The 19,042-nt window shown below is 46.8% G+C and overlaps 1 protein-coding gene across 2 annotated transcripts in view; it reads left to right on the forward strand.

The window, feature by feature from the left end:
• RHOBTB3 (Rho related BTB domain containing 3) overlaps positions 1–16,460 on the forward strand; it is a 31,250-nt gene extending 14,790 nt beyond the window's left edge. The window contains exons 6-12 of one of the 2 annotated variants that reach the window (XM_074932566.1): positions 868–1,236; positions 3,416–3,528; positions 5,176–5,287; positions 8,415–8,588; positions 9,785–9,951; positions 10,824–10,920; positions 13,849–16,460. In XM_074932566.1, coding sequence (XP_074788667.1) covers positions 868–1,236; positions 3,416–3,528; positions 5,176–5,287; positions 8,415–8,588; positions 9,785–9,951; positions 10,824–10,920; positions 13,849–13,964 — 1,148 coding nt within the window. In that variant the 3' untranslated portion in view covers positions 13,965–16,460. Of the gene's footprint in view, positions 1–867; positions 1,237–3,415; positions 3,529–5,175; positions 5,288–8,414; positions 8,589–9,784; positions 9,952–10,048; positions 10,467–10,823; positions 10,921–13,848 lie in introns of those variants that run through there. The other variant, XM_074932567.1, reaches the window with a different exon arrangement.
• Positions 16,461–19,042: the final 2,582 nt, after the last annotated feature.

The following is a 19,042-nucleotide window of genomic DNA, read 5'->3' on the forward strand; positions in this document are numbered from 1 at the left end:
AAGTCTGGTCTCCAGTCTCCTTTGTTATGTGTGCCGTGTTCTTTGCTCCAGTAACGTTTTGTAACCGTTTCTGTAAGCTGTGCTATCTATCATCAGCTATTCTGGTGACGTTGCTCCCGTTGCATCATCTTTTAGTGATGGTTAAATTAATTTGTGGAGAATTGCATAGCAATATGTAATGTTACAATGGGCATCTAATTTATTTTAGACAAAAAATGAGTGTTTTTTCTGGTGCACTTGATGAAACAATGCAAAGGTTAATTAATAAAAGCTTTACATACAAGCGTCACAGACAAATTATAAAAGAAAGTCATTACATTGTTCTTTATTACTCCACAATATCAAGTTATGTTTTTATTTGCTGCAAATAAAACAAGTGATATTTTTATTTACTGTAAAAAAAAATAATTTGCTCCAAATAAAACAGAGGTGTAGGCTCCTGCACGTGAGTTCCTGCATGTGATTTCTGCAAATCTGATGCATTTGTTCAGTGAAATAATTATTGACAAGTAGTTGCCTCTAAGTATGTAGTTGTCTTTTACCACACGCACTAGATATTCATTCAGATCCCTTAGGTTTGGGATTCACAGGCAAGGTTTCTTTCAAATGCAAGTGCCTAAAGAGGTGTCATGAAAGGATGGCCACTTTTTACTAAGCTAAGTATTTGTTATATTTCTTATTTTACTATGGCAAGTATTTCCATTTTTAGAGTGTTTTACTAAACATATTCAAATGGCATATAAGAAATTGTCTCATTGAATACTTCTTTCAGAAATTGTCCTCCATTTGATCAGGTCTCTGGGATTAGAGTTGTCCTGTGGTTAATACTTGCTTCAGTTCTACAGCCCGACTGTTTGTCTTTGGCAGAAAAAATGCCGATCTTAAAGGGCGAAGCCTCGCACTACGACGCGGACCTGCACAACCTGCTCTGCCGCTGCCAGTGCGCGGACGTGGCGTTCTACCCCGAAGACCTCAGCACGGTGGTGGAGGCTCACAAGATCATCCTCTGCTCCGCCAGCCACCTCTTCATGCTGCTTTTTGGGGTTAAGAGCCCGGCCGACATCCGCGACGCCTCCATCGTGCAGACAGCGCACACCCTCTTCGCGGTGGAGGCGGGGGCGGCCCTGCCCCCAGACCCCCACGGCGTCCCGGCCTGCGTCCCGCCAGTGAGGGTGGTGGTGAAGGACTCCGTCTTCTTCTCTTGTCTCCCAGACATCCTCCACTTCATCTATTCAGGTACCCTCCCCACAACGGGCCCGGCTACGCGTTCCTCCTACAGCTGATGTCTCGCGAAGGAGCGCGTGCGTCAGGCGGAGGAACACGCCTTCGGTGATGGGAGATGCCGTGTGGCCACATCTATTTTATCCCCTGTGATCGTCACAAACAATGTCTATATGAAAAAAGCCCTTCGCCTAGATTTAATACAAATTAAATTAGTTGCCACCCCAAATCTAATGAACTGAGCACGATATTTTACTGCACAAAGTCCGTAAGCCGACATGAATACTGCTCAGAAGCGCTGCCAAAAATATCTAGTGTTTGAGACAGCTTCAGATTTGGGGCTCTTAAAATATTTAAAACGGTTGCATGTTCCAAAACATTGACAAGAGTGCAGGGTTACTTAAGGAATCTCAGGTGGTTTCTCTTCTGGGCGTGCTGCTGATGAAAACACTAACGACTCGTTGGGGTACAGGGAGCTCTGACGCGTTGCATGAGTTTTGCTACCAACTCAGGCAGTGGCCTCCCCCACCTAATGCCAGCTCTCTATGAAGATGGCACTGACATTTTTCTGAATTTTCAAATATTGCTTAGGAATCTTCAGGTGAAAGAGATTTTTTTTTTTTTTTTTTTTCCCCGAGGAAGCACCTGATACCTCTTTGCTCTTTATAAAATATTTTACAAGCTGTCGGTGCATAAGAATATATAATTTATGTTTGTTGAAAGAGTTAGCAGGGGATTTAATGATGCATTCTGATTTTAACTGTAACAAAAAAGCCACAAATAATTATAATGTTAGAGCTGCATCTATAAAGTAGCTTAGTCAATACATGTAGACTGACACCTGCCTGAAATGCGAAGAGGGTTTCTGCCTTGGCAGCTGAGACATGAACACTGGCTTGTGAAGATAAAAGGGAAACTCTTTCAGCTTTCAGTTAGAGTTTGTACATCGAAAACATCCCTTTCAGTTCTTTCCAAACCACTGTCAAGCATAAAGAGCAGATACAGAGTTTTTTCAGTTTGAATTGATTATTTTAAAAATTATTTATTGGTGACTTAAAGCCGAAGCTTCAGCAGGTGATAGATAAGTGCAGTGTCTTCATCTGCTGCCATTTATGACCTGTGTCTGCTGCCTTTTGTGCAACGACTTTACCTTTTACTTTTGTTTATGCCAACCAGAGAGGTGGGAAACTGGACGGCTGCAGGCGAAGCTCTGCCCTAAGCCACAGCTCCCAGCCTGAAAAAAGTCCTGAAAAACTGCACCGCTCGGTGCCTCCGAGAGGTGACGAGGTGTCACGACGACACCTGAGGCACGGGCTGGGAGGAGATCAGAGCGTGAGGAGCGTCCTTGTCTTCAGCTTTTCAGGACTGCGAACACGATGCCCACGAGGCTGTAGGCACTCGCCATCCCTGCGGTGCCCACGGGGGCTGACGGAGACGAGGACGCCCTCGGCTGCAGCAGGGCTGTGTCGGGGCTGAGTTCAGCTCTACCCTGAGCTTCCTCTCTCTCTTTGACTCTTCCTTGCCCCGGGGATCAGAGCTGAGAGTTACCAAGACTCCCCATGGTGTCTTTGAGACTTACTCCAGCAAAGAGTATTAAGATAAATACTGTTTATCACTATTATTATAATTACGTACTTATTGCTAACACTGGTCAACACTTTTCATTTTTCCAAGAAAGCCATTGTGACACCTGAGAGAACACCAAGGCTTTGACTATGAAAACAAGAAAAATAGCTGTTCCACTGCACGCTTTTTTTTTTTTTTTTTTTTTTAATCTGCCAGTACTCAGAATATAACTGTGCGTGAGACATTTCTGGTTCAGGCACCTACAAAGCCATGCAACCATAAGTGTCAGCAGAAGCTAAAGATCTTCCACAAATATTCAGGATTTCTTTTTCTGAATGTCTACCTGCAGTAGGCAGTGATTGAACTGGGAGGAATTCAGATACTGCTTTTGAGACCCAGGGAGACGTCCAGATCTGTCTGTACTTGACTGCATTCTTGTAAAGTATCATGGAAATTTTCTTGTGCACGAATTGCATCTTGCCCTTCCTAAGCAAGGGAACCCTGGCTGATTTATGTTCCAAAAATAGTTTCTGCAAGATGTGTTTAGCACTGATGCTACCTTTTCTCTGCCTGCTGAGGCCTGTGCCTTGTTGAATATTTAATCCAGCTTTACCTGATCTTGTGACAGGTGCTTTCCAGTGGGAACAACTAGAAGAGGATACAAAAAAGAAGTTGAAGGATCCAGAAAAAACCGAACATGTGCTTGAGAAAGTTAAATGTATCCTGAAAACTCCAGGGAAGGTAAATCTAACTCTCTTGGGGTAACTTAGTTTTAGTTACTTCTTGGGAAATCGTTTTGTAGGCAAGGTTTCCTTGTCAGTTTTTGTGTTAAACTCACTTTGGCTTACGCAGCTTTTACCACTTTATCAGTGGGATGTTCACAGGCAGGTACAGCACGGAGACACAGCCATGCTGATGGGATGTGCAGAGTCAATGTCATCGGTAAAAAGCACACGGGTCAGCATCCTAAAAGGACTGCCTCTATCCACGGGTTTGCGCATTGTCTAATGATAAGATTACGCGTTGCTAATTGTCGTGTAATTCAGGCTGCCCGGGAAAGCTTTGCTTTCCTGAGTGGGGGCCAAAAGTGATGCTTCTGCAGTACATCAGGACAGGTGGTTTCTCTTACAAATGCTGTGATGTGGAAAGCTGTCTGTAACTCAGTGTATTTAATTCAGCAGGTGACTTCACAGTAAAATGTGATGTATGTCACATTATTCTGTTAATAAAAAGTTACAGTGTAGAATTAATTTTAACAGCCGTTTGCTGCTAGAGTTTATACGTTCCCTGATGCTACAGCACTTGCACAAACTATCTGTGTCAATTTAAATGTGAAATCACCTTGGACCGTCTTAAGATAACATAATACAAAGATCAAAATTTACTTAGCTGTTTAATGCTTCTGACTGCTCGGTTGTAGGCTTGCCAGTCCTGAGCGTCCACAGATAAAACATTCATGAGATTGCACTGAGAAAGTCTTGAAAACTTTCAGGATACTAAGATACTGAGCCTGAGTTGGGTTTTGGTGTGGTTTTTGTTTGTTTGTTTGTTTTCTTTTTTTTTTTTCTTTTTTTTTTCTTTTTTTTCTTTTTTAAATGTGGTACTCTTATTTCACATTTAAAAGGTTTTCTTCAAAGGCATAGAAACAAACTGTGATTTTTCTTGATAAAATTAAAAATTCATTAATAGATTAGGTAAGATTTTAACCATAAATTCAACCTCATCTGAATTTCACTTATCACAATCTAGCGATATGATTTGGTTGTTGTTCCTTTTGGTAGCTTCAGGTTCCATTTTTAAAGTAATAAAAACAAAACTCAAAACTACATGGAAGTGCTGGGTTTTGGACGGTCTTGACAACAGCAAATTATTGGGAGAGAAGTCTGCACTTCAGCCTGCGAGCTCCCTCTGCCTCTGTGGAGGCAACGCCAGGCCAGTTGTGTCAGGAAAGACACAACTTTTAGCTCATGTTCATCTTTATGCAGCATCACGCCGGGGGTGGATGTGTCCCCCATCAGTGCTCCCCCCAGAGCCCTCTCGGGTCCGAGCAGGGTGTGTATGAGAGTTTGGAGCCCAGAAAACTCGTGATGCAGTCCAACCTGCCCCGAGGTGCTGGAGGGGGTTTTGCCACAGGTCAGAGAGTCCCGAAGCCAGGGCTGGGGTGTGACTGTAGGAGACAGAGACACTTGGAGCTGCTGCACTGTGGGAGACAGGAAAATAAACAGTGAGGATGATTGCAGAAGATTGAACGTGCTGAGTAGCACCTGGAAAAAGAACATGAAGTGGAAAGCAAAAGGCTGGTTTTTATTTTCCCCATGTAAATGATGTCATCTTTTATTCTGTGGGCAACCAGAGATGACAGTGTTTTATTAATCATTTATTTTGCAGATAAGCACCGTAAAGGACTGCAAATCTCACCAGATAAAACGGCTGTATAATAATTCTCTCAGGCTGTTCTTTAATACTCCTGTCCTGGCTGATGTAATCTTCAAAATACAAGGTACAGCACCTCTGCGCCTGTTGACGTGGGCACCGCTGTGCCTCCAGCATCTGCCCTCCCTGCAGGACAGTGGGGGATGGAGGCCACTGTGTTGTCTGCCGCGTCAAAACTAAGAAATTACAGATGCTTTGCTGTCACTGTGGAAAGCAGGTTTCTTCTTAGAACTAACACTCGTCCCTGTGGATGCTTTCCATGGTTTGTGAGGGCCGCGGCTGTGCAAACAGCCTTTGTGACAGACTTTGTGCCCCTCGGATTCACGTGCACGCCTTGGGGACTCAGCAAAAAACCTGAGGGGTGTGCTGCAGAAATGGCTCCTGCAACAGCATGGCACCCAGGCAGCAAGGCTAAACTGGGGATTGCATCTCAGGGGATAATGATTTTATTTTAAACCTTATTTACCTCACTCCTTTTGCCACCTGCACGAGCACCCAGACGTAACCAGGGGCTCTGCCCAGCATCAAACGTGGGAGAGGCTGGGGCTCCTCGGGCCACATCTGCACTCCTAACCCTCAGTGAAAAGACCAGAGGTGATGGTTGCTGACTCTTGACACCTTCCCTCCCTCTGACACTGACTGTGGATGTGCCTTTCTCCACCCTCTGGAATCTGACAGGGACTTCTGTCCCACTTCTGTGTCTCCTTAGGCTTTATTCACTGGTGGCATTCCTAGCAGATGCGCTGAGGTTTTGATGACCTGCTAATCTAGGTGCCATCAACACCTCCTGTGTTTTCCTGCCCTTCCAATGTTCCCACCCCGAGATGCTCCCACGTTGATCGTCATGTTTCTGTCACAGGTTTCTGGGACTTCTGTGTGATAGGTGACTCCTTATGAAATCAACCTCCAGCCTTGTAGGTGCCTAAGTTAGACCTGCCCGTTGCTTAACCCTACGTGTGTGAAAAGAAACATCTAAATTAATGTGTGGTTTTGTTTTTTTTTTTTAAAAAAAAAAGTCTCTTGAGATGATGGTAACTATCTAGTCCTCTTTGAGGCCAGCATTAAAAAGATGTGGGGGAGCAGAGGCTGGCTTTCCGTGCTGGTTTGTCTTGTAGGAGACTGAAGTGGCAAAGGTGGTTGGTGGCGTTACGTGGGTCTGCTCACCAAGGTCCAGTCCATTCCCTTTTTCCCTGCAAAGAAACTGCTTGTGTGCACCAGCAAGGTGCAGTGTCACCGGTGTTTTTTTCTGAAAATTAAATGCGCTCAGCCCTTAAAAATAAAAACACAGAGGGGAAAAAGTGTTGCGTGCTATTGTGAGAGTAAGAGTGAGACAGTTTTTAACTGCAGATGGTTTTCTCAAGTTGTGCATGTTCATCCTACGTGCAGAAATAGTCTTTTAGGATTAGACAATTGTTTAATTATTTTCAGCTTTAAATCTCGGAGCCAAATATGAAGCATTAATCCCTCAAAAGTAAGCACATGAGGACAAGCAGATTCTTTCTCAATGTTCTCTGTAACATGCAGAAAAAAAAAAAATCTTTGAAAATGAGAACAAAATTCTGATGCTGAGTTTAATGACATGAATAATTTCTCTCAGTGTCCCACTCCTGAGAGAGGCTTTGTGGGAAGTTGATGAGATACCACCGCTATACACCTCGGAAAAAATGCCACTGTCAGATGGGTTGACATGTGTTTTAAAAAAAGTGTGTTTATCCACTGACAAAGTCAGCTGTTTTTCCTAATGTTTGATAAATCTTCCAAGCCTTTTCCCCTAGTTCATCACCCACAATAATAGTATAAAAATTAATTAATTACTAAGAGAAACTGAAAGCTTTAGTCTTGATCGGGCAAATAACATTTTTAAGCCTTCAGCAAATTCCTTGAATATTGGGAGTAGCTTTGAGCTTGCTAGCTTACAAAACTGCTTGGGAGCCATTGAAAACGGGAGCCTATTATGTCTGTGTAAAGACTCATAATGTGATTGAACCTCCTAATTAGGAGGTAAATATCCAATTACGTGCCCATAAAAAACTGCGTGCACATCTTACATCACGTCTGCATCGTGTATTGCTCATGTTACACGTGTAAATATATAACATTATTTACATGTGCTCTCTCTCTATAAAAATATATATACATTTTGTATGCAGATTAGATGGCTTGGAAGTAGAAGCACAGGTGAATAGAAAAAGAGCAAAAATGAAAAAGTGCTGGAAGTCTTCAAGGGATTAAGTAGGTGGCAGGGCTGTGGTTAAGGAGGAAATTAAGTCAGTAGTTTCTATCTAAGTATTTACATTTATCTTTCATGTCAGTTGATCTGTTTATTGTAATTTTGATTAAATAATTTACATCTCTTTCTGCCTTTGGTTGCTGTTCTGCCTGGCACTTGTCTGCCACTCTCTTGCACTCAGGACTGTTGAGTTCAGCTGGACTCTGCAGAATTCTGGCCCGTCAGGCTCTCACGCTCATCATCACGGGCCTGTAAGACCTCTGCACCCCGAGCTGTTAACCTTACACGCTGTAGTAAAGTAAACGATTTGCTTCCACATATTACAAAATGGAAAAAAATTCTGGAGAAATTTAACAGCATTATTTTCTTAAAACAGCCATCAGGAAATTCACTTAGGCAAAATGCTTAATCTGGTTAAACTCGTGCTTAATGGATTTAATGGAACTTCATCTGGGATAATTTGCCTTTGCTTTGTGTGGCTGTGTGAAAGTTTGACTTCTGGAACACACATCCATTGCCAGTGCGATTGCTGATGAACACAAATTACTAATCTGCATAATAATAATAATTCACAGCACTGCCTATTTATGTAATGGGCTTCACAGCACTGCCTATTTATGTAATGGGCCAGAGGTTCAACTGGTGTAAAATGGTGCAACTACGGTGGTGTCAGATTTTTCTAGCTGAAAGCTGGTTTCTACGGATAAAAATTTGCCGTGTTGGGAGCACGGTGTTATAGAAAAGAATGGTGTTTCTTTTTGTTTGCCCGTGGCTACTAGGCAGATGTAAAACTATTAACTGGTATTTAGAGAGTGTGTTATTAGTTATCAATGGGATGTTGTTAATTTTAAGCACATTCATCGTGTTCGATGAACGGAAAGCCTTATGTGGAAATAGGAGCTTTAAAATCAAGACCTTTCTGTCTATATAAAATGATCACAGATTTTTGTCTTGTGTCCTGCAGATGCCACTGTACCAGCCCACAGAGCTATTCTGGTAGCTCGCTGTGAGGTAATGGCAGCTATGTTTAATGGTAATTATCTAGAAGCAAATAGTATTCTGGTTCCGGTGTACGGGGTTTCCAAAGACACTTTCCTCTCCTTTCTAGAGTATCTTTACACCGACTCCTGCTGCCCAGGTGAGAAAATTTTAAAATACACTTATATCTGTTACCAGTTTTCCTGTGGTGGGGTATTAATAGAGAGTAATGTAGAAACACTTCTTTCATTAAAAAACGCCAATATTTTGATGTGTAATGTCTCAAGAAATAGAACTTGTTCATATTGTGCAATAAAAAAAGAAAACAGCCTTACTCAAGTAAAATCAACTGCATACAGAACAAACATCGCTCACAAAATGCTGTATTTGTTTTGTGCTTACACAGCAAGGCTCAAAAAACGGTGAAATTTCATTTCTGGTCCATTAGAATATTTTGAATTTTCTTCCTACATAACAGTAATACTGCTTTCTAATCTTAATTCTGGGTTTTACTTCAAAGTTGTCATTTTGTTTAGCATCTATTTTGTTAAGTTTAATATGAGCAAGGTTATTTTACAAGAATATCTTATTTATACAGATGGATATGTTATAAACCCAGAAAAATCGTACATCATCGGAAGTATTTGGCAAGAAAAATTGAGCTAGAGTATTCTATGTGTCTTAACCTTGTCTTTTTTAATGAGAAGAAAATCTACATGCTAAATATGAAACATGATTTAAGTACAGATAATTTTCCTTTGAAAATGAATGATTTAATAATGTTGTGATATGTGGGTTTGTTTTTATTGTCTTTTCAAATAATTCTACCTTATTCTCAGGTTTTCCGTATGTTTCTCTTTTCAGTCCATCTAACATTTCCTTGTCTTTCAGTTTAAATGTGCAACCACCACGCCATATTTTTTTTAAAAATGCAGTTGCGTTTCTGCAGTTGGTTTTGGCCTTTTTACTACATTTTCTTGTGCATGTATCATAGAGATTATTTTTGGAAAGAGAAGTTGGAAAGCTGAATCCTCTTATTAATCATCGCTTACTTTAAATAGACCAGCAGCACTTGACTCAGCATCTCCAATATATAGAATATTGGCAACTGTTTATTACACTTAGCTTCTAAGAAGTACTAACTACTCTTTTCCTGTTAATTAAGTAGTTTATCTGGAAAAAAGAGCGTGATGTAGCAAACTTACAATGATAATAATGAAAAATAAAAGATTGTGGTCAACAGTAGCTTGATTTTGTGTTCATGGTTAGGTGAATAGAAGATGACTTGGTGCAAAGTGGCTTTGATCCTCTGGCCAGAAAGCTAAAACACACGTAACGTGTTTTTTTGTTTTTCAGCCAGCATTCTCCAAGCTATGTCTCTCTTGGTGTGTGCGGAGATGTACCAAGTAATGAGACTCCAGCATATTTGTGAGCTTTACATTATCACTCAGCTTCAGAGCATGCCCAGCAGGGAACTGGCATCCACAAGCCTCAGCATTGTCAGCTTGCTCAAAAAAGCTAAGGTACGTGTGGTGTGTATCAGATAAGATGTGGACTCTAATTAGTGGGGGTTGTTTAATTGTTAAGATTTTAAAGATCTGAATAATTTCCATTCCCAAGGACAAGCATGGATGTACGCTCTGTTATTTAGGGATATTTGGCACAAGGTTGGCTAAAATAAGGACTTCAGCCTTTTAGTGCAGAATGTGCAGTCATACCATAATCTCTGCCATTTCCTTCATCAAGGACGCATCGTAGTAATTCAGCTTAATTGCATCTTCTTCCAGAAAAGATGTCTTTTAGGTAAGTAAAGGTGCACTACTTCCTCTCTGAGCCAAAAAGAAAATTGTATGATCTGCAAGTGGCAAAGGAGATCTATCCTGATATAATATTGAGTGAAATTTGTAAAAAGCTTGAAAAGAAAGCATTAGAAGCTGGAAAAAAAGAGAGAGAGACGGTAAAGACAGATTTGGAAAACAGAAGAGAAAAATAAGAAATTAATTGTTTACAAGTGTCAGGCAGGATATTGTCTTAATTAAACAGGATTTTATGGAGAAAAGAGACAACAAAACCAACATGCCACACTTCTTACCTTCTTTTTTTTTCTGAAGCTCTGCTGTGCAGAAGACAAAAATTTCCAAGATTCGTGACCAAAGGAGCCCCAGGGGTTAGATCACACCTCTGGGGGAGGGAGTTTTACCCTTCGTTCTTGAGTCTCCATCTGTTTACATATTTCCATCAATGACTTTTCCTTTGTTACCTCCTCCAGTCAAAACACTATTTAGTAAACTGCTACGTTGACAGTGAAAACCCAGAATATTTTGACATGTGAGGTGTGGGTGTGTTTTAGGCATGGTAGCATTAAGTGTTGTTTGTGTTTCCTTCCTTCATACAGTTTCACAATTCCGATTGCCTTTCAACTTGGCTTCTTCATTTTATTGCCACTAACTACCTCATCTTCAGTCAAAAGCCTGAATTTCAAGATCTTTCAGGTAATTTATCAATTACTTTTAAAACAAGAAGTATTTTTCAGTTCCGCTTAGATCAGAGGCAGGGTACTGGATAATGCTACTTCACAGAATCATAGAATCCCAGTTTGGAAGGGACCTCAAGGATCATCTTGTGCAAATTTCCTTGGCAAAAGCATGGTCTAGACAAGATGCCCCAGCACCCCGTCCAGCTGAATCTTAAAAATGTATAATGTTGGGGAAAAAACTGCATGAGAAGACACTTAGGGCTGCTTTAGGCTATGGAGTCTAGTCCAGTCCGGAGTCCGTTGGAGCCGGATGGTTCACCACCCTGCTGTGGGACCAGCACGTGACACGTGAAGTGAGCGTAGACAGCAACCGTGTCCCCTTGGCTTTTGGTTTCTGTACTGATGGCCAGGTTCCCACCCATAATTGAACCGGCAGGGATAGTTGGGTCATCATATATCAGCCCCTCCACCATATGTGTATCATTTCATTTAGTTTGTACGTTTGAATCCAGGTAATGAGTCACTTCATTTCCCTGCCCTTTCAGGGTTGGGGTTTTCTTTGAAGCTGTAGCAGATCCCTTGAAATCAAACAACTGATGTCCATTCAAGTAAATAAACCCAGGTTCTTCCAGGGAACTGATACTTATTTTCCCAAAGACTGTATTTGTTTCCTGACACGTAACTCTAGGAAGTTTTCCTCATTACCTACAGGATTTTTCATACCCTGATGAAGGTGATGGCAACAGGTGCATCTCTTTGACCTGGGGTTTGTGTTCAGACCGTTGCTAGGGGGCTGGTGTGTTCCAGAAGGGGATTTTTCTTATCAGTGAGGCAAGGCTCTGTCTGGTCCAAAGTACTGAAGGTCCTCTTTCCTCATTTGCAATATGTACGTGTGATGACAGACTTTTTAACTGTAAGGAGCAAAGGAAGGAGAGCTAGATCCTCCCTTCTTGGTTTGGACTTGGAATTTGTCTTCCAGTGGCCCATCTGCACATCTTCTGAAACGTCCACTTTGTATAGCCAGATCTGGGTTAAACATGGGAGAGCAGGGCCCCTGTGCTGGCGAGTGTCACCCGCCAGTGGTTTCGATCCACAGCGGACCTGCTTTGCTTCTCTTCCTGCTGCTTCAGGTGACAGAGTGTGTTTGGAACTACCTTGTGGCATCTTGCTCGCAACAGGGCTTCGGTCTCAACCACCCTGAGGTTCTGCTGAAGCTGCAGGAATCGGGTTGTCCCCTCCGGTGAAGGTGGGAGCTGCCTTTGGCTTCCCCTTGGTGAGGCAGGAGAGCACAGACCCCTCTGACTTGGGGTCAGACTAGGCACATCTACTTACCCATCTTCCAGTTCCCCAGTGGGATATCAATTTATCAGTATAGATTATTAAATGTTTTATTGTGGTTTTTTTGGTCGGATTTTTTTTTTTTTTTCCTGTGCAAAGTAATAATAACAGCGCTTCTGTATCCATGTCACCATTATCCCGATGGATATGGGGCTGCCTATGAGCCTGTTGTGAAATTTATGCAGTGATGCTTCTGATAAGCACCACTTATCATCACGTGTCAGCTTGTGCTCTGACAGCACCCGAATAACGTGGGGATGAGCTGGAGAGCATCACCACGCCACAGCTTTGCACTGCCATCACCTGGAGTTTCTCCTCTGCTTCCACCACTCGTGGAGGATCCAGGGTTGATGCAGTGCCGTACTAAAGCTGTTGGCAGTCGGAGATTTCTGAAATCTCCAGGGGGCGGCTGATACCTGGCTGGCTGATTTGGAGCCAAGTACCTGTTGGCTTGAAGGAAGAGGGTAACATGGCAGTGGATTGGTGTCCTTTGAGATACGGTGTCTGCACATCTGGCAGCCTGTCCTTTGCTTTTCTCCTCCCTCTGAGTCATAGAACCACAGACTGGTTTGGGTTGGGAGGGAACTTAAAGCCAATCCAGTTGCACCCCCCTGCCCTGGGCAGGGCCCCCTTCCCCTAGCCCAGGTTGCCCAAAGCCCCGTCCAGCCTGGCCTTGAACCCTTCCAGGGAGGGGGCAGCCACAGCTGCTCTGGGCAGCCTGTGCCAGGGCCTCACCCCCCGCACAAGGAAGGATTTCTTTCTGATATCTAATCTAAATCTATCACTCTCCACTCGGACACGGAGCTGTTGACCACAACTCTTTGGGTGCGACCACCCAGCCAGTTCCTGAGGCCCCGCGGGGTCCATCCATCAAACCCACGTCTCTCCAGTCCAGAGGTGAGGATGTCGTGCAGGACAGTGTCAGATCTTTGCACAAGTCCAGGCAGACGACGTCAGTGGCTCTTCCCTCACCCACCAGCGCTGTGACCCCCTTGTCGAAGGCCGCCACATCCATCAGGCAGGACTTGCCCTGACTGAAGCCATGTTGGCTGCCACCAGTCTCCTCCTTATTGTCCTTGTGCCCCAGCAGAGTTTCCAGGAGGATCCACTCCATGCTCTTACCAGTCACAGAGGGGAGACTGACTGGCCTGTAGTTCCACGGGTTTTGCTTTTTTACCATTTTAAAAATGGATGTTATACCAATAAATAGAAGAGAGGGGTACAACTGTCCTGTCCCACCTTGCCGGGGCACAAAACACCCTCCTGATAGTGCTGCAGCACAGGAACGTCCTCGCCCTTGATTAGCACGTGTCTGTTATGGCCAAGGATAACGACCCTCGTTAGGACGACCTCTCTGCTCTCTTTCACGACCGTGGGACTGATTTTATGAAGTAACTTATTTATTGCTGACTCAGTAGCGAGGGACCATCCCGTGGCAGCTCTTAGGTCTGCACTAGGGTAAGGTCTCAGCCAAGGGGCAGCTCTCATCTCTGCGTCTGGGGTTGCCTTTGCAGCCCTAAGGTTTTCTAACCGGCGTCCAAAGAGGTTTGGCAGCCCGCGCACCGGTGTTTGGCTGTTGCATTTAACCCTTTATCGCCCCATTTAGCGGAGGAGCGCCGCTTCGTCGAGAGGCACCGGTGGCCTTCCAACGTGTACCTGAAGCAGCTCGCCGAGTACAGGAACTACGTCCACTCCCAGAAGTGCCACTGCGCGGTCATGTAAGGACCGAGCAGGCGCACAGGGCGTCTCGCCTGGGGAGCCTCAGCCAGGGGCTTGCACGGAGCACGAACGTCAAAACCAGCGGCTGAGCCCCCCGGGAGCACGGTGCCCCGCTGCAGAGCGCTCGCTAATGTTCCGTCATTTGGGACCAAACCGCGCGGATTTTTCCTGAAAGCATTGAGAGATAGATCTGAGGTTTCTTTCAAACACAAGGGTGTCACGCCCGTGGGGATAAAGCGTCGTATGGGGCAGTGCCGTGAGGGTCACCCCCTTGTGTTCCCCCTTGTGATTCCTCTGCTGGATATTTTATTGTGTCTCGTGGCTGTTTCTGGCTGCTAAACCAGCATCTGCTGAAAAGAGAACTTTTGGTAAATCCCGTACAATAGGAGCGGCGTAGCAGTGCAGGGAAGCTGGGAAGCCAACTAATAAATTCTTTATTTCAGAATGCAAACGTCTTCTGCAGCGTCTGTTGGATTGCAAAACAAAGGGCAGGCTTAATAAGCATCCGAGTGACGCTTCATTTTGGACTTCGAGTTAGGCCTGCAGTTCCTTTAGTGAGAGCCTGACAGCTGTGCAAGCAGACGTCTGAACCCCAGGGGAATGCCTGTGCAGCGCTGTACTCTCTAGTGCCTCCAAATATCTGAACATTGAAATAATTTTTCCTCCCGGGAGGCGGGAGCAGAAAGTCTGCTCGACTAACGCGAGAGACAACTTTGTCAGAGTGGCCGTGTTGTGTTTCTGCCCTTGAGGAAAGGGTCGGGGGAACTCGGTGCACTCGGAGCAAACCCACCCGGGGCGGGAGGGCCTGGGGCAGAGGGAAGGGGCTGGGCAGCCGAGGGGGTCTCACACTCCACGGCCCCCCGGCAGCCGAGAGCCTGGGTGTCGGCCGCTGGTGCGAGGGGTGACCCCACGGGTTCGCCCGTCCCGCCAGGGGCCGCGGCTTTTGTGACGGGGCCCTGCGCTCGGCCCTGCCCCGGGGCCCAGTTTGAACTGGGTTATCCCCACGTGCTCTTGAGCTGCCCCCCGTCAGACAAACCCGATTATCTTCCCTGGCTGCCGGACCCTTCCCAGAGAGAACACGGAGCCCCAGCGCACCGTGACGAGGACGGCCCTTGCAGACCCTGGGGAGAGTTTTCCTGACCTACGTCATCTGCTGGCGGAGCCCCTGACCCGTGTGTGTGTAGTGACAGTAACGGCCAGATGAACCCGCCTTGTCTAAGGGGACCTACCCAAGCAAAGGTGCTTTTCTGCCAGTGACATCTGAGCAAGGAGCTAAAGGCTTCGTTATCGTCGTTCTCGGACTTTGGATCCTGCTTTGCCAGCTGCCTTGGGTTTTGGCATGGAGTCTGAGCCCAGAGAGACAGAGAAGAGACACTGGAAAAGATTATTCCGTGTTTCCATGGTGTCCCAGCGGCCATCCCCAACGGGCCGGACAGAGCAGCTGTGAGATGCAGGCGGAACAGCAAATTGCTGCAGATTAATTTTTTTTTTTTCCCCTCTGCTTTCATATTCCAATACAGTTTTATAGGCAAACCGTTCTTTTCAAATTCCGTGCTAGAGTCACAGGGATTTTACTGTTTGTTTGGGTTTTTTCTGGTGACATTTTGCAGAGGTTGCGAGGGTATTTCTTTTCCTGTAGTAGGGGACACACAAAAAATTTCAAAAAAAGAGCTTGTGAATCAGCTGGCTGCTGCAGGCTCCAATTTCCAAGGTTAGTAAGAATGATAATTGCTTTTCTTTTTCATAACCTGGAGATCCCAAAGTTCTTTAAAGGATGAGATGTACTTAGCTACACCTCACAAATAAGGAGCCTGAAATCCAGAGCGTTACGCTGCTTCTTCAGGATCACTAACGAAACCTGAAAATGTTAAAAAACGAATGGCAAAGTAGCATGTGTGGAAATGAAATGTAAAAAAAGCTGATTCCCTGTCGTTAGGGCAGAAATGAAAAATGGTAAGTATAAGCTAACTGGAGGGCTACGAATACAACTTGGAGCTTTCAGAGGCATCAAGGCCTGAACAAGGAGCAAGGTGGAGCCGAAGTGCAGCTTGCCCGGACGCCCGGGAGCAGCCTGGGTCACCGCCCGCGCTCCCGCCAGCAGCCAGCCCCGTCACCGCGAGCGGGCGGGGTGTGTGTCCTCCTGACCGCGTGTACAGACCCAATACACAAGTTGTGTCACTGTTCCTCTGCCCTGCACGTACTCCTGAAGTTTTAGTACTTGGCCCCTTTCTCGGGTTTTTTGCCACCAGTTAGTCTGTTCCTAATAATCTAAGTAGAGATGACACATAACAACAAACTATTTTTAACGTTCTGTAAACGTTTTATAAGCATTTAAATACAGGCTTAATGGAAGTACAAACACTTCCCATCCAACCAAGAGAAATATTTTGTTATTCTCTGTTGTAGTCAGTGGTAACGGCAGGTTTTATACAGAGATGCCAGGCTGTGAGAAAATATTTGTTCTTTTGTCACAGATCTTTCCATTGTACTGGGCATCCCATAATGTGCTGTCCTTGCAGGCGTGGATCATCTGACCAGCTGAAACTCTTACAAGAATTGTGACTATAAACTCTTTTTCTGTAGGATGATTTTCAGTAGAAATGTAGTTATCTTAGAACTGGTTTTGGAAACGACACATTAGCATTCAGAAACGAGACTGAAGTCGATTGTGATGCTGGGTGAGATGCTGTCGGCAGGTTTTTTTGGTGGGGGCTTCAGGGCCGCATCCATCACGGACAGCCCAGCCATGAGTTTGGGCAGTGCTGAGTTTGGTGTTTCTGAACAACTTGGTCTGGTAGCAAGGAAAAATTGCTGTGCTATAAAAAGCCTCTTTGCACTATGGTTTAGAGCAAAAGCCAGGAACCAGCTGAAGAAAAGGTTCTTTAAGGAAGTGGTTTTGAAAAAAGTAAAATGTGTGAGGAGGAAGGTTTTTGCTGGTGCCAGCATCTCCTGAACTCCCGGGGCAGCGGCAGCCTCGGGCTGGAAGAAGGGGTCTGGTGGCAAATTCAAGTGCCCTTAGGCGGGACTTAGAGGGTCTGACATTTCGCTTCCAGGCGTGGGTTTAAGTGGAGTTTTGTCTCCTGAGCCCTTCACGAGAGCTAACTCTCAAAACCCACTTTTAGAAGGCAGTTTCTTCAGTCACGGATCACACTGCCTAGTCCCTCTATGCTTGTCCCGAGCCAGCACAGAGCTTTCCCGGGACTGAGAGCAAAAGCTTTGTGCTCTAACGCCGCTTTCCACAGGAGAGTCAGCAACCCTTGCATCCTCCTTTGGGCCTTGGCCTGCCTGATCTGGACAGAAACTGTTAGGAGGAAGAGAAGGTTTTTTTTGAGGCATGTGCTGAAACTCCTGCATGTTTTCCTTTGAACACACCCAGACCGAATGTTCTTGGAGTGAATATGTAAAATTTTGATACAAAATAAAACCCCTTCTCCGTCAGTCTCGTGGGATGCTTTACCCAAGCGCGTCAGAAGGTTTGAGCGTCCCGTTGGAAATCCCGTTTGTAGCTTGGCAGCGTCGCGGGGCGGTTTGGGTGGGGAGGGGCCGTTCGAGGCCTCCGGTCCAAGCCCGCCTCGGGCAGGGTCACCTTCACCCAGCGCAGGTTGCCCTGAGCCCGCCCGAGCTCCTTGATGATCCCTTGGCAGCCGTGGCCGTGCCCCACGTGCCGCACGGGCCGGCCCCGGGGTCTCGCTCGGCTCTTGGCGAGAGCCCCCGACCCCCGCGCCCTGAAGCCCAGCCCTGGGCTGCAGCAGCGCCCCGACACCCTCTTTGCGCACCGGCGGCCAGCACAGGCCGTTTGCGTTTGTCCCCACCGGCCCGGCCTGCCGTCGCCCTGGCCAGGGAGGAAAGCCTCGTCCATCCCGTCAGGCCTTCCCCGGCCCCCAGCCGCCGGCCGCCCCTTGGCGAGGCGCTGCCGCGTGCCGGCACCGTCCCTGCGGGGCCCCGGCGCCCCACGGCGGAGCGTCCCCGGGATCGGAGCGCGGAGCGGGGCGGGCACCTGCTGGCTGACCCCCGAAGGAACAGAGTTCACCCAGCAGCGGGGGAATTCGGGAGGGCGGGAGAGGCTGCGAGTGCGGGTCTGACACAACTGACCGAAAGCAGAAACTGATTTCCCCGCAGGAGGGGCCTTGAGAGGAGCAGCGGGGAGAGCAGCCGCAGGAAGCGGCGGCAGATCCCAGGCTGGAGCGGGGCGGCGTGAGCTTTGCCAGGCAGAGAAGCCCCTTCGGGGCAGCGGGCGGTGATTTCCCGGCAGCAGCGGAATGGGGGGGGCACCAAGGGGGACAAAGGGCCGGCGAGCGCAGCCGGGCCGGGGGTCAGCGGAGGAATTGCCTCGGAGCTGCCGGGGCTTTGGGGGATTTTCGGTGCCGGGAACGCGTTGGCGGCCGAGGTGGCCATGCCGGGGGCAGAGCGGACTTCTCGGTGCCCCCTGCAGAGCTCTCTCCTCTCCGCTCCCCCAGCATCCAGCACCGGGGTCCGTGTCCCCGGCGCTGCCCACGCCAGCTCGCTCGCGGGCCATGGGCGCATCGCATGGGCGAGGGGGGACCCTGCGGGGCACTGCTGGGCGCTCACTCGGGTGTCAGGGGAGGCAGCGGGAGCTCCTGGGGAGAGGGGACCCTCCTCGGGGTGGGGGTGTCCCCCTCCCGCAGTCACACCTGCCCGTGGCCGCCCAGGGGCCGGGGAGAGGCTTTCCCAGGCGCTGTCTCCCACCGTCCGCTGCTCCCCTTACGGCGTTATGCTGCTCTTCCCGTGCCTTTGTCTTCAGCCCTTGGCCTATTCCCATCTCAGTGATTTCACTTCTGCCTCCTTTTTCATATTTTTTTCCTTCAGTGACTTTAGCCGGGCTGCCTGTTCCCAGCTCAGCAGTGATTTTCACTTTCCTCTGCAAGGAGTGACACACACATGCCTGGGGAAGGTCTCAGAAGTTGAGGCTCAGTAATTGTTCCTGGGTTTCAGAAGAGGGATGATTTTATATTTTTTGGGTTTGTATTTTCAAAATTTTATTGATTTGGCTCTGCACTGGCTGCCGCTTGTCTTTCTGCCTGGCAGCGATCACGAGATGGGCAGGCAAAGGGACCATTGTA

Source organism: Athene noctua, chromosome Z (assembly GCF_965140245.1).
Source record: "Athene noctua chromosome Z, bAthNoc1.hap1.1, whole genome shotgun sequence".
Lineage (NCBI taxonomy): Eukaryota > Metazoa > Chordata > Aves > Strigiformes > Strigidae > Athene > Athene noctua.